Raw genomic sequence first — 14,530 nt, forward strand, 5'->3', positions numbered from 1 at the left:
ACCTCGAAATTTTATCCGAATTAGCTCAAAATTTGACAGGGGGCTTATTTTAGCATAAGAATTGTGATTCTGGGCTGACCGGTAGAATTTTTGATACTTTTTGAAAACATGAAGAGGTCAAATCCATAAGACATAACTCCTACTATTTATCTATTTTGTGGCAATACTTATCTGATACTTGATGGGCTACAGCTCTTCGATGAACCTAAGTCTAATGGAGTATCCTTCTCCACTGGACTCGATCCTGGGCCAATCGCTTCCAGTCGCCCTGAACATTGAGCGCCCTCAGGTCCTCTTCAACTGCAAAAAGCCATCGTGTACGCGGCCTTCCATGGAGCCTGCGGCCTCTTCCGGGTTCTCTACTAAATATTATCTTCGCTTGACGTTCTTCCGGCATACGAACAACGTGACCATCCGTTTTGTGGCAATATTATTTAAAAATATTGCGAAATGTGCAACCAAAACCAAGCAAGCTAAGATAAAACAGCGCTTCAATGTCATTCAGATTTTGTTATACCCTGATGAATCAAACGTGTGAGTCTGTATCTAAACAATTTAAAAAATGTTCTCGCAAATTATAAAAACTTTGGAAAATTCCACGGGTTATGGTAAAATAAGCCTTCTTCTATTCCTTTGTCTATAGAGGTGACAATGTTCTATATTTTTCAGTATCTCTGAACAGCATTTGCATGTCATTGCGGAATGATTGTCCGAATCTGACCTCCTCCAATCTCAAAGAAACGGTTTCGAACCACCTCGAACGCGGATACAAAATGGGATTGATTTATCGCTCCGCTGACGGGTTCAAACTTTCCGTCAACTTGAACAAACCAGAAAACGAATACTTCGAATCCACGCTAAAGCGTTTGAATCATGAATATAGAACTTCAAGCCCCGAACGCGTCACCACAGCGGTGTCCTCGTATCAGCAGGAGGCACCAAAATCGTATGTTGTCGACCGCCGTACTCCGACATTGAATAGCTTGTGGAACAAACGCCCGGCGGACTGCGGCCCAGGATGGAACCGACGGCCGCTGGCACAGCGTCAGGCTATCGCAATCCGGCGCCGGCAGGCAGCACAGGAGAAAATTCGACAACGAATACGTGCTGCCAGACAGAGAAGAGCGCGCTCGCGATCAAGGTCCCGATCGCCGAGCAGATCCCGCTCGAGGTCCCGGTCCCCGAGGAGATCCCGCTCACGTAGTCGATCGCGGTCGGCTCGGGCTAGGGGATGAAACTGGAGATTCTGCTAAATTATCAATGTAGACTGGTGTATTTATAAATGAATTTATATTTTCAAATTTTAGTACTGTTGATTTAGATATCAACGAGGTGAAGAAGAAGAATAAAACGACACGGTTCCAATTTTTTAACTATATTGGAGTATGTTAAAAAAATCCTGAAATACATTATTTTACTTAGTTTGAACATTTTTGTTTTAAGTTTACTTTATTTACGTTTAGTTCTTTGTTTTAACTTTAAGTTCTATTTCTTCCTTATGTAGCACACGTTGGGCAATTACCTATGGTTGTTTACATATGTTTTGTGAACAAAATAATATAAACTGCTTCTTCTTTTGACTTACAACAGATTAGCATATAAGGGGCTGTCCACAAACCACGTAGACCGGAATTTCACTTTTTCAAACCCCCCCGTCCCCCTAGTAGACTTTCGTAGACTTTTTCAAAACCCCTCCCTCCCCCCATGATATCTACGTAGACTTTACCAACTTTTACAAAAAATCATAGGTATGTGATTGGAAAAATATGGAAATCAACCACGTTTTAATTCAGCTATTCAATTCCATTTCCATGTAAATATTACAACAAAATCCAACAAAACAAAAATCAAATTGAAACGAAATCAAATTTAATCCTCTGTCCATAACTCCTGAAATCAAATCTCAAAGGCAATTAATTTAATTACTGTTGAATTCAATTCCTCCTAGAGGTGTGCCACCACCATCGCCAACATTTTTCATCGGTGCGCCACTGATAAAATCTGTCACGCATCTGACCCATAATTCTCAAAGCCGGTTCAAAATTGTAAAAACCTTAAATTGCCAGAATTTAGAAAAAAATCGAGTTGAAATTTCGACAATGTCAAGTCTACATTCCAATAAGTTTTGCGTGGAAATTTAGTAAAATTTCCCAATTGATAACCTTGAAATACTCCAAAGAACTCTCCGTGATAACTCCGATGCTTTTCTTGAAAATTCCATGCAATATCCCGCTGAATAATCATCTGTTGAATAAATCCCAAGATTTTTCTTCTAAATTCCAAAAGTTTCCCCGTTAAAAAACCCGAGTAATTTTCCGTGAAAATTTAGAATTATTTCCCGAGGTAATTTTTAGTTTAAACGGACATTCCGAAATATTTCCCGTGGAAATTTAGAATGGTTTCCTACGATATTTTTTAATTTCTCTTGCAAATTTGGAGCAATTTCTTGAGGAAATTTAAATAAATCTTATGGGCATTCCAAAAAATATTTTCTGAATAATTTTCGGTGGAAATTATGGAGAATTTTCAGTTGAACTTTTTGTGAACTTCTCGTAAAAAATTCGAATAAATTTTCATGAAAATTAGAAAGGCTTTTTTACAAAAATTGCAAACATTTTTTTTTTGTGGAAACTCAAACTGTTTTTGGTGGGAAATTCAAATAATTTCTCGTGGAAGTTTTCAACAATTTATTTAGAAATTTCGAAAATTTTCTATCGATAATTCCAAAGAATTTGCATTAGAACTGCCGAAGAAATTTACGAAGGAGAATTTTGCTTATATTTTCAAACAATTCCTCGCGAAAATTCAGAAGAATTTCCTAAATTAAGCAAAAAATTTCGGGGACTTCCCAGAAAATCTCCAGTGAATATTCTGAAGGGTTTCTCGCGGAAATTTCGGAGAATTCCCTATACAAGTTCCAAAAAATATCTTTTGTGCATTCCAAAGGCTTTTTCTCGGATATTCCAAAATGCTTCCTTTGTAAATTAAAAAAAAATCCGTTGAAGTACGACATAATTTCAATAGTTTTCAAAGAAGTTCCTGCCGAAAATCAAACGATTAGAATCTTGGCACGGTGGTTTCCATACCACTAACCAAGCCATCCACAACCAGGGCGTTAGGCAAGAAGATTCACGCTTCGATTGTGTGTTGTTCAATAGATGGTCTTCCTTTCTCCCTTTCGCCCTCTATCGCTTCATACTTGTTCGTGCCCTAGCGAACGGCTTTCAATCTGATGATTTTCAATTATCTTTCGATTATCTACTCCCTCATACTTTGAGTAGAAATGACCGATAAAGCCGATAAACAAATCGTAGAATCTGCAGTAAAATCCAAGTGAAGATTTTGAAAAAAAAATCGAAAGTTTTTATAGAATACTTTGGAGAATTTTCCTGCTCCTGCACAGAAGAATTTCCTGGTGAAATCCATGATAGTTTTAAGCCGTAGCTCAGACTTTTACTTTAGTTAAATTCATTATTTTTTTAAGGAGAAATGCAAGAGATTATTTCGGTTTTGCAAAAAAAAACGGAACATCCTAAAAAAATCAAACAAGTGAACTTCACACGAATCTGCTGTATGAATCGCTTTAAAAAAAAATAAAATCAAAAACTCTATACGTACACGTAAAAAAATAACCTTATATGTTATGGCAAAAAACCATTCGAAAATACTTATACTCTTCATTATGCCACCTAATGAATGATCCCATATCAAAAAGCTAATGACATTCATAAGTTAATGAAAAGTATAAGTTTCGGAATGTATGTGACTAATGCGATGTATAAGTTTTTTCTTATACATGTCATTAAGCGCCTGCTTTGGCAAAAAAGTATTAGAAATATTAATAATAAACAACATTAAATTTTTTTACGTGTAGACTTTTGGTATACCCCCCCGTCCCCCTTCGTAGACTATCGTAGACTTTTTCGAAACCCCCCCCCCCTCAACAGTCTACGTGGTTTATGGACAGCCCCTAACGTGTCTACCCTCGATCTCGCACCGGTATTTAGGGTATCATTATTTATAATTCACGTTATAATATTACGTCACGGAAGAAATAAACTACCCAATAGTGAGTTTAATTCACCCAACCTCGAACATCCGTACGGGAAGCCAAAATTGAGTAAGTAGGGTCGAAGTAGTTTGCCTTTACTCCCATGAAGTACCCAACGGAAAATTTATTGACCCAAATTTAAGTTTAATTCACTCAATTTCAACCTCAGGTAACAAAACTCAAAATTGGCTTCCCGTATTGAACTGGCGTCGTTGGATTGTTTGGCTCTTTTGTTTTTGACAACAAAAGAAAGAGTGGATGAAAGAGAAAAGAAAAAATAACTCAAAAGTAAGTTTAAAAATACTCAATTTTGGGTACTTTTTTTCTTCCGTGAGATCATCAATAGTCACATCAATTCAATTAGTAGTTACAATGGGAAAAAATATAAATAATTGTGAGCTGCATCGACCAAGGGGTCGCAACACTGCCCCCGGGTATGCCAGGTAACTAGTGTACCATTACTTCGCGGCGAACATCCAGAACGGCAATCTTCGTCGCCGGTCGCTCGAATATTCCCAATTCTGTCTGTACAGCTACTGATCTCACATGTCCGTCCATTGCTTGGTAAACGGCAATAACCGGTCCTTTAAGCCAACAGTTTCTTGGAAGATCTGGCTCTACTACAAGCACGGCATTATTTACCGCTATTGCTTTCACGTTGGTGTACCACTTCAAATCCGGCAGGTAGTCACGGATCCAGCGTTGCCAAAATATGTCCGCTTCTCTTTACGCCTGACGCTCTATCATCCAAACTTGTCGCGGGTTTGAGGCCGCTGGATGAACCCAGTATGAAATGATTTGGTGTTAATACCGGCGCCTCGGGGTCATCAGGAACATGCGTCAACGGTCGTGAATTGATAAGGTTTTCAACTTCAGCTAGAGTATTACGCAGTACTTCATCGGTGGGGTTTCTCGTTGGTAGAATCCTTTGCAGGTTCACCTTCACTGTCTGAACGAGGCGCTCCCAAGCACCGCTCATGTGCGGAGAAGCAGGAGGAAAGAATGTCCACTCGGTATGTTGACTGGTAATCTCTCGAATGACTTTTTACTGATCCGTTTCGCGCAATGCCTCTCTCAGTTCCTTACTCGCTGCAATGAAGCTGGTCCCACGATCACTATATATTAGAATAGGAACTCATCGCCTGGACATGAAGGATGGCAATACCATGATGCAAGAATCCGCGCTTAGCGAGTGCGCAACTTCTGAATGTATCGCCCTTATCGTTAGGACGTTACCAGAACGCCCAACTTCGTCGTCCTACTGCCACACACATGGGTCCAAAATAGTCAATTCCGACATACGAAAAAGCCATTGTATAAGCTGCTAATCTAGCAGTTGGAAGATCGGCCATTGGAGGAGGTTTAGGGAAAGCTCGCTGGTTTTTGCACGTTTGACGTTCTGATCTAACTTTCCGTAACAATGGACGCAGCTTTGGAATCCTTTACACTTGCCTTATCTCGTTAAGAACGGTCTCATGGCTACGATGGTGATACCGCAAATGGTAATCTCGCACAAGTAACTTTGTTATGTGATGATCCCTCGGAAGTATTATCGGATTTTGGGCATCCATGGTGGCATATCCACAAGCACTAATCCAGCCATGCATTCTTAATACTCGCTTTCCATCTAAAAATGGATTCAAAGTGAATATAGAACTAGGCTTTGGAATCGCCTTTTTAGCCATTTCGAATTTCGAGAGTATGAGTATCTCTTCGGAGAACGACACACTTTGAGCTTCACGATAGAGTATGTTTGATGCGTTTAGAAGCTCATGTTTGGTAAACGGCCCCGTATTGCATTCTGTACCTTTCAGCCGAATATTACCAATAAACCTAGTATCACTGCTGCTGTTTTTAGTAGCCGGTTCCATTCCAAATATGTTGCTGCTTGGAACAGCGGCTGAGGTGTTGCTTTGTGATATAGAAGATTCGCCTTAATCTCTTCCTTGGTAATGTTGGTGCTGAAGGGTTTGCATGGCCCTTTTTCAGAAGACTGCCACAAGAATGGAGGTCCTCTGAACCACCTACTTTGGCTATCAAAATCGACCGACCGGATCCATTTAGTCGCCTCGCCCGCCACATTGTCCTTCGAGCTTATCCACTTCCAGTCCTTGATAACGGTTGAATCCAGTATTTCACTGACTCGCCAACCTACGTATGGAGAATATTGGCGATGGTCGGAACGCAACCAACACAGAACGTTTCGAGCATCTGTCCAGAAAAACCTGTCTGTGATCTTAAAGGACAAAGCTTCACAAATTGAGTTCGCAAGTCTGGTACCAATGATGCCCAACAAACAATTTAAGCTGAATAAGCTAGTTGTTTAGCCGAACAAGCTTATTTATGGCTGTATAAGCGCTTTACAAACCTAATCACCTACACTAGCATGTTGAATTCTAACCTGAAGAAGAGATGTCAAGTTGACAGTATTAACATCGACTTTTCGAAACCCAGACAACCAAAATGCATGCATAATAGAATTGTTTTTCTGTTATGCGGTGCCTATGCACACAAATTTCATTGCATACCAGTCGCGGAAAACGCTTTTTATGGACAAAAGTGGAGGCGATATATGTGCATTTCTTATCCGACGTTGTAGGGTATAATGTATGCGATGTGCACGATTTTTAAGCGAGTTTGTTTGTAATACATTGCGATGAAGTTTGTGATAACAAACTCTGTTTGACAGATAAACCGATTTCATTTGAGTTAGTTTGCAGGAATATGCGATGTCAACAAATGAAACTGGGATAAACTCATAAAATAGCCTACTGTGCGGGAATGTTTATAAGTAAACTGATGAGCTTCGCACCACAATGCGATTTTGATTAAATTTGGAATGGTAAACGATTTTAATCGTGCATTCTTATGCGATGTGTGGTTGTCTGGGAAGCTTTCGATAAAGTTCCTCACGGTTTAACTTTAAAGAAATTAGAACGTTTGGGATTTCCTGACTGGATTGTCACTTGGCTGCGTTCGTTAATTTAAGCACTGTCTCATCCAATACATATCCTACACCATCCGGAGTGCCACAAGGCAGTCACCTAGGGCCGCTGATTTTCATCATCTTCGTGAACGACTTATGCTGTAAACTTCGATCTCATCGCCTCATGTACGCCGACGACTTGAAAATATTTCGAATTATTCGATCATTGACCGATTGTCTTGCGCTGCAACAAGATCTAGATGTTATAGCCAACTGGTGTTATTTAAATGGTATGGAGATAAATGCGTCGAAATGCAATTCAATAAGTTTTACCAAATGCAGAATGCAGATAAACTTTCGTTACTCGGCATGCGGAAACGAACTGAAAAGTGTGAGCTCCATAAAAGACCTGGGAGTTACGTTTAACCGCAAGCTGAATTTTAATGAGCATATTGCAACGACTTCTGCCAAGGCTTTCGCCGTACTAGGCTTCATGCGCCGGAACGCTGCTGATTTTGATGACGTTTACTCCCTGAAAAGCCTGTATTGCTGCCTCGTGCGAAGCATACTCGAATATGCTGTGCAGGTGTGGGTACCCTATCACGAAATCCAGATGACGCGAATCGAAAGGGTCCAACGCAGTTTTGTTCGTTTTGCCCTCAGGCGATTGCCGTGGGATAATCCTTTCAGGTTACCGCAATACGAAGAGCGATGCCAACTGATTCGACTCGAAACCCTTCGACAATGACGTTGAGATTTGCAGAGGGTTTTTGCATTTGACATTATAAACAACCACGTGGACTGCCCTGAGCTCTTGCAGCAAGTTAACTTTCATGTGCCAGCCCGTCGCTCCCGCCAACGTCAGCTCTTCCAGTCTGTCCGACACTCCACAATGTTTGGGCAAAACCACCCGCTGGAACGTTGCTTCAACCTTCTCAACGACATTGATTGGTTCGATTTTAATTGTAGCAGAACGATATTCAAAACTAGATTAAGGCAAATTTTAAGTTAGCATATAAGTTTTAAACCAGTATGTACAGTTAGCACTGAAGATGAAGATAAATAAATAAGATAGAGTTTATTAGTCTTCAATGTTTGTTGGGTGGCGCTTTGAAGCTCCCACCTCGGGATGGACACGAATTTAAGTGGCGCTACTCGCGCTTTGGCCCCGCCGATAATGCATTCCACAGTGTTACTCTGTTGAAACCGTAAATATACTACAGCCGCATACCCTAACTCACTCGCACCCACAAAGGTGTGTGACTGTATCAGCATGTCCGAATTTATTGACGTCAGGGAACGGTAGCAAAGCGGAATCGAAATGTCTTGTATTTGCGTTATGCAAACGTACATACCAGTCAAGCAGTTTGACGAACATTGACTCCGCCCCCAAGAAAACGCTTCGGTTGCTGCTTTGTTTGGACGTGTGTGAAGTTGTTCGAACAACCATTTGACAGTTGGCGACTCGGTTGGAAAAAATTAAAACGGTTTGATTTTGGTTTGAGTTGTCGGGGGTGGAGTCAAGGTTCGCCGAACATGTTTGAGCATTTGTAGTGAAGTTGCGCAAACCCCCATATATTTTTTGATGGTTGGTGCTCAAGTTGGCGTTTCGGTCGTTCGTGTGTGATATTGTTGGTCGAATAAATTGATTGTTCGTGCCGCTGTTGGTAAAACTTAATGGATGTTTGAACAAACGAGAGGTGGAGTCAATGTTGGTCAAACTGGTCAAACCGTGTGTACGTTCCATTAGAATGCGCAACCATTGATCCCATTTTTCGTGTAGGCTGTCCGGAATTTCGTCATCCCAATTTATAGCGGACCGCCAGATTTCCTGGAACAGTATTCTGAGGCCGATGAGAACGTTGGAGAGCAGGTCCAAAGGGTCAAAAATAGACATAAGTGTGCGTAGAACCTCCCTTTTTGAGGGCTTTCGCGCTCCTGTCAGGAGTTCAGAGTCGTATTTTCAAGAGAGCTTGTAGGTGATTGTAACTGTGTCTGTACACCACCACATTCCGAGAACCTTCTCGGTTGCCAACTCAGATCCCATATTGAGGCTTTTGCTTTGTGTCTTTTCTTGATGTAGAGCTTGAAGAACAGGAGAAGAATTTGAAATCCAATTTCGAATTTCAAACCCAGCTTCAGCGTGAATTAGTCGAACTTCCTCTGCTACCTGCACGACTTCTTGCTCACTTTCGACGCTAAGCAGCATGTCGTCCACATAATGCTTTGTGATAGCATCTAAACAGATAACACTGAATCAACAATTTGACGCCATAATACATAGTTCGAGGCCGTATCTCTCCATCTTCGAATGCGCCCCACGCTCGCCAAACCGTTTTGCAACTGGTCTGTAAGTGTTGGTTATGTTATGTGATGAGTGTTGCCGAGAAATTCGTGGAATTTTAGTGTTATGCGTGAATTGTTTGTGAATGGCAGGTAAAACTCGTCTTTATGTGTAGGTTTTCCATGTACAGTAGCGACTGCAGTAGAACAGGGCGTGATTAGCCTCCACCACCCTAGAAGACCGCAGCAAACCACTCACCATAGTCCTCCAACCCAACACCAGAAAGCCAGAAGCACCATCATCGAGCAGCCATGAAGGGGTGGTGTAATTGTGGGTTAATGGAATGATGCGAGGTGACTGACCTGAAAAAGGAGGTCATGACCCTAGAATGCGGGAAACAAGCCTAAAACCGGTCACTTATCCAACGCAATTTGAAGTGAACGGAATAAAGTTTTAAAGTTAGCGAAAGTTACCAAATTAGAAGAAGGTTAAGTGAGAGAGTTTGTGGAAGAAGACCAGGCGTAGAGGACGACAGGTAACTTAAAGTGGCTGCTTCCGGAGACAGAAGCTGATCCCAGCATTTTCTCCTTCTCAGAACCCCGCCGTTTTTATGGTTAAACCCTTGGTTAAACCCCATCGAGAACCGCCATCGTACCCAGGTTCCATTGTCGGCCTGATTCGGCATTGTTCCGCCGATAGCCGTTCGGCCATCTTATTGGTCGTTTTGGACCGCGGTGAGAAGCGAGGAGTATCCCCAAGTCACCCCGACGTTACTACCGGATCAGTAGTGAGCAGAGTAATCGGCTACCGACGCGCATGTGACCGAAGAAGGAAGTCGCGAGGAGAAAAGTCCACCGCCGCCGCCACGTAGGTCGCCGGAGGGTGCAGGAAGCCTGTATAAAGTAGCGAGTGGGAAAAGAGCCGCCAACGCCGGCGTGAATGCGCTTGCAAGGATGGTAGAGGACGAGGAAGGACCAGAGTCAAAGAAGGAAGAAATGGAGTGGTGGAGTGTGGCCAGGAAGAGGGGCCCCAAGGAAGACAGATTAGCTAGGCTTAAGAAAGTGAAAGAGCGGAGAAAATGAAGTGTCGCATTGTGAAGCTCTGTGGTTTTCCCTACATTTTGATTGTGAGAGTTCCCTGCCCGCGAGTAGCTTGAGGTGAGCGTGCCGACCCTGAGGCCATTGATTCAGGGAGTCTCAGCATAGCTCAGGCCATACTTACCCAATTATTACAGGTCTGCCCATCTTGCTTGCTTTGCTCCACGCCGTCTCGTACCTGCCGGATCGGAAGCAAATACCATCTATGCAGGACTGCTGTCCGACTTTCTTGCAACATGTCCTGCCCATCGTACCCTTCGAGTTTTAGCTACATTCTGGATACTGGGTTCGCCGTAGAGCTGGGCGTGCTTGTGGTTCATTATTCTCCGCCACACACCGTCTTCTTGCACACCGTCAAAGATGGTCTTAGGCACCCGTCTCTCGAATACTCCGAGTGCATTGTCCATGTTTCGTGTCCGTAAAGGACTACCGGTCTTATCAACGTCTTGTACATAACACATTTAGTGCGGTGGCGAATCTTTTTTGACCACAGTTTCTTCTTGAGCCCGTAGTAGGCCCGATTTCCTGCGCCTTCGAATTTCACGACTAACATTGTTATCAGCCGTTAGCAAGTATCCAAGGTAGACGAATTCCTCGACTACCTCGAAAGTATCCTCGTTTATCCTAACACTGCTTCCCAGGCGGGCTCTGTCGCGCTCGGTTCCGCCCACAAGTATGTACTTTGTCTTTGATGCATTCGCCACCAATCCAACTTTTGTTGCTTCACGTTTCAGGCGGGTGTATAGTTCTGCCACCTTTGCAAATGTTCGGCCGACAATGTCCATGTCATCCGCGAAACAAATAAATTGACTGGATCTGTTAAAGATCGTACCCCGGCTGTTACACCCGGCTCTCTGCATGACACCTTCTAGCGTAATGTTGAACAACAAGCACAAAAATCCATTACCCTCTCTTAGTCCCCGCCGCGAATCGAACGAACTGGAGTGTTCACCCGAAATCATCACACAGTTTTGCACACCATCCACCGTTGCTTGGATCAGTCCCAAGGAAGCTGTTCTCGTCCATAATTTTGCATAGCTCTAAGCGGTCTATACTGTCGTATGCCGCCTTGAAATCAAATTCACGGCATTTTTGAAGGATTTGCCGTACAGTAAAGATCTGGTCCGTTGTCGAGCGGCCGGCTCGATAACTTCCCACGAATTAATGGTGACAGACGACGGAAGATGATCTGGGATATCACATTGTAAGTGGCATTAAGGATAGTGATCGCTCGATAGTTCTCACACTCCAGCTTGCCGCCTTTCTTGTAGATGGGGCATATAATCCTCTCCTTCCACTCCTCCGGTAGCTGTTCAGTTTCCCTGATTCTGACTATCAGTTTGTGTAGGCAAGTGGCTAGCTTTCCCGGGCCCATTTTGATGAGCTCAGCTCCGATACCATCCTTACCAGCTGCTTTATTGGTCTTTAGCTGTTGGATGCCATCCTTAACTTCCCTCAATGTGGGGGCTGGTTGGCTTCCATCGTCCGCTGAACTGACGTAGTCATCTCCTCCGCTGCCTTGAATTTCACTGCCTGTACTCTGTTCCTCGTAGTGCTGCTTCTACCTTTCGATCACCACACGTTCGTCCGTCAAGATATTCCCATCCTTATCCCTGCACATTTCGGCTCACGGCACGAAGCCTTTGCGGGATGCGTTGAGTGTTTCTTGAGAACGGCACAGCTGTTCCATCTCTTCGTACTCCGATTCTTCCTCCTGAAAAAGGCGGGTTTGCTGTCTCCGCTTCCGTCTATAATGTTCCACGTTCTGCCGGGTACCTTGCTGCAACGTGACCACCCGTGCTGCATCCTTCTCTTCCAGAATCTGTCTGCACTCTTCGTTGATCCAATCATTCCGTCGACTTCGTCCCACATACCCGACGTTGTTCTGCGCTGTGTCATTAATGGCTGCTTTACCTGTATTCCAGTAGTCTAGCTCACCCTTTCCGGCAACGCTGCCTCGAGATGCGACATTATGTTGCTTCAGTCGCTTTAGGTCGTACCGAACATTGTTGATGACGAATAGTTTTGGGCGCAGTTTAACCATAATCAGATAGTGGTCAGAGTCGATGTTAGCGCCACGATATGTCCTTGTTGATTATTCGTTGCGTAAGTTTTTTTTTAAGGCTGGCTTGCAGGGCCTGACACCAAACCCCCTAAATTTTTGGAGGACCATTCCTCCTTATTCCCGGTGGACCATGGTGCACAGTTTCACTGGCACTCGCTGGCACTCGGACGATGCTCAATCGCTGTTGTGAGCCGCTCCTAACATGGAGAACAGATGTGCAGTTAGATTTGCACCTCAGGAGGTACGGTTTACCCAGCATTTGCCGTGATTGTAATCAAAGCATGAGTTACTTACTTCGGGAATTTTTTGGATGACCAACAACTTATGCTTCGAACACAATTCTCGGGTACTTATTCAAAAGGACGTATGTGATTTTGTAAACAAAGATTCAAACGTCAATTTGTTCAATCTGATGGCACTCCCACGCAAACCAACACCACAAACAGGTAGCCGAAGGCTTCCCCTACCTGTACGTGATGATGGTTTGCGTGGGAGTGCTATCAGATTGGATAAATCGGCGTTTGAATCTTTGTTTACAAAATCACATACGTCCTTTTGAATAAGTACCCGAGAATTATTCCATACTGAAAACTATTTTCTGGGTTACTGTGATGGTCCCTTCAAGGAGCTTTTCAAGTATTTTCTATTCCACATCTCGATATTTCCATGAGTCGACGGTCCCTTCAATATCTACTCATGGAGGTTTGACTGTAAAAATGTATCTCACCTCCGTTGCAAGCATACTGTTAGAAACCTATACTGCCGCTAACCGCAAGTCGAGCACATCTGTATATGGGCCTTCATATACAGATGTGCTCGACTTGCGGTTAGCGGCAGTATAGTAACCTATGAATTATTATTTGCTCAATAAATCATTATTCGTTGTTCACTCGTTGCTAACAGACCTGTTTCTAATAGGTTATGAGCCCAGTTTACGCGCCTTGGCAACGATCAAACAAAGTGAAAATTTGAAATCGAATGTCTCTGTTGCGATCGCCTATACGTACAACTGGCACAGACGAGACAAATTTAATTCAAACTATTGAAGCAGGTGTATTAGTAGAATAAGTAGAAAACCTTCAACACGATACAGCTCAAACATCGAGAGAAATGTTCCCGAAGTTATCACCAGCAAGTGGAGGCGGTATGTTACCATTGGCAGAGCGATTACGTGGTCAAGAGAACTATAGCTCATGGGCCTTTGCTATTAAGATGGTGCTCATTCGAGAAGGGAGCTGCAAAGCCATTACCGTAAACGATCCACCGGAGGAACTGTCGGAACGCGCTCTTGCGACAATTTGTTTAAGCATTGATCCTGTAAACTACAGCCTGGTGCAGCATGCGACGACCGCGGAGGAAGCATGGGATAGTTTGAAGGCGGCCTTTCAAGACAGTGACTATATTCGTGAATTTGGATTACTTCGTCAGTTAACCGGAGTAAAGCTGGTGGAGTGTGCATCTGTTGAAGAATATGTTAATGTCTTGATGTCCACCCGGCACAAGTTGACTGCAGTTGGTTTTGAAGTCAATGATCGCTGGAAGTCCAGTATCTTGTTAATGGGTTTATCGAAGACGTATGATCCCATGATAATGGGTCTTGGAGCTTCTGGATGCAAGTTAACCGCAGATATGGTCAAAGCAAAAATACTTCAAGATGTGAAATGGCCAGATGAAGCATCAGGACTTGATACGGAGAAAGCATTTTATGGTCAGAGTAAGAAGACTGTGAATTCGAAACCGGATAAATCAAAGGTGAAATGTTACCGATGCAGACAGATGGGTCATTATGCGTCCGAATGCAAGAAGGATGTAGATGTATCAAAAGAATCTCAGAAGCAAAAGAAGAAAACAAACAAGCATCCAGCATTTGCAGCGCAAAATGGAGGGAACCCTATGAAGTCTGATTGGATTTTCGATTCTGGTTCCTCATCACACATGTGTCGTAAAGAATTCTCGAAGTATAAGTGATAGTGTATTAGTTGCCAACAACAAGAAGACGTCCGTAATTTCAAAAGGTGATTTAGAACTAGAAGCTGATGTTGGAGCTGACTCCAGTACAATCAAGGTATCAGACGTGCTCTGTATTCGTGAACGTGCTATGAATTTA

General features: G+C 43.1%; 1 protein-coding gene across 1 annotated transcript; it reads left to right on the plus strand.

The window, feature by feature from the left end:
* The first annotated feature begins 454 nt into the window (after nucleotides 1-454).
* LOC134211258 (arginine/serine-rich coiled-coil protein 2-like) lies at nucleotides 455-1,396 on the plus strand. Its single transcript, XM_062687974.1, has 2 exons — nucleotides 455-608; nucleotides 670-1,396. Exons 1-2 carry the CDS (start codon nucleotides 563-565, stop codon nucleotides 1,233-1,235), a joined length of 612 nt encoding a protein of 203 aa, XP_062543958.1. The 5' UTR covers nucleotides 455-562; the 3' UTR covers nucleotides 1,236-1,396.
* Nucleotides 1,397-14,530: the final 13,134 nt, after the last annotated feature.

Source organism: Armigeres subalbatus, chromosome 1, assembly GCF_024139115.2.
Source record: "Armigeres subalbatus isolate Guangzhou_Male chromosome 1, GZ_Asu_2, whole genome shotgun sequence".
Classification (NCBI taxonomy): domain Eukaryota; kingdom Metazoa; phylum Arthropoda; class Insecta; order Diptera; family Culicidae; genus Armigeres; species Armigeres subalbatus.

Excerpts from the sequence above, each read along its gene's own strand:
- LOC134211258 (XM_062687974.1), top strand. The coding sequence starts at position 563 with ATGTTCTCGCAAATTATAAAAACTTTGGAAAATTCCACGGGTTATG. Across the intron at positions 609-669 it reads GGAAAATTCCACGGGTTATG|TATCTCTGAACAGCATTTGC; the intron begins GTAAAATAAGCC and ends TATATTTTTCAG.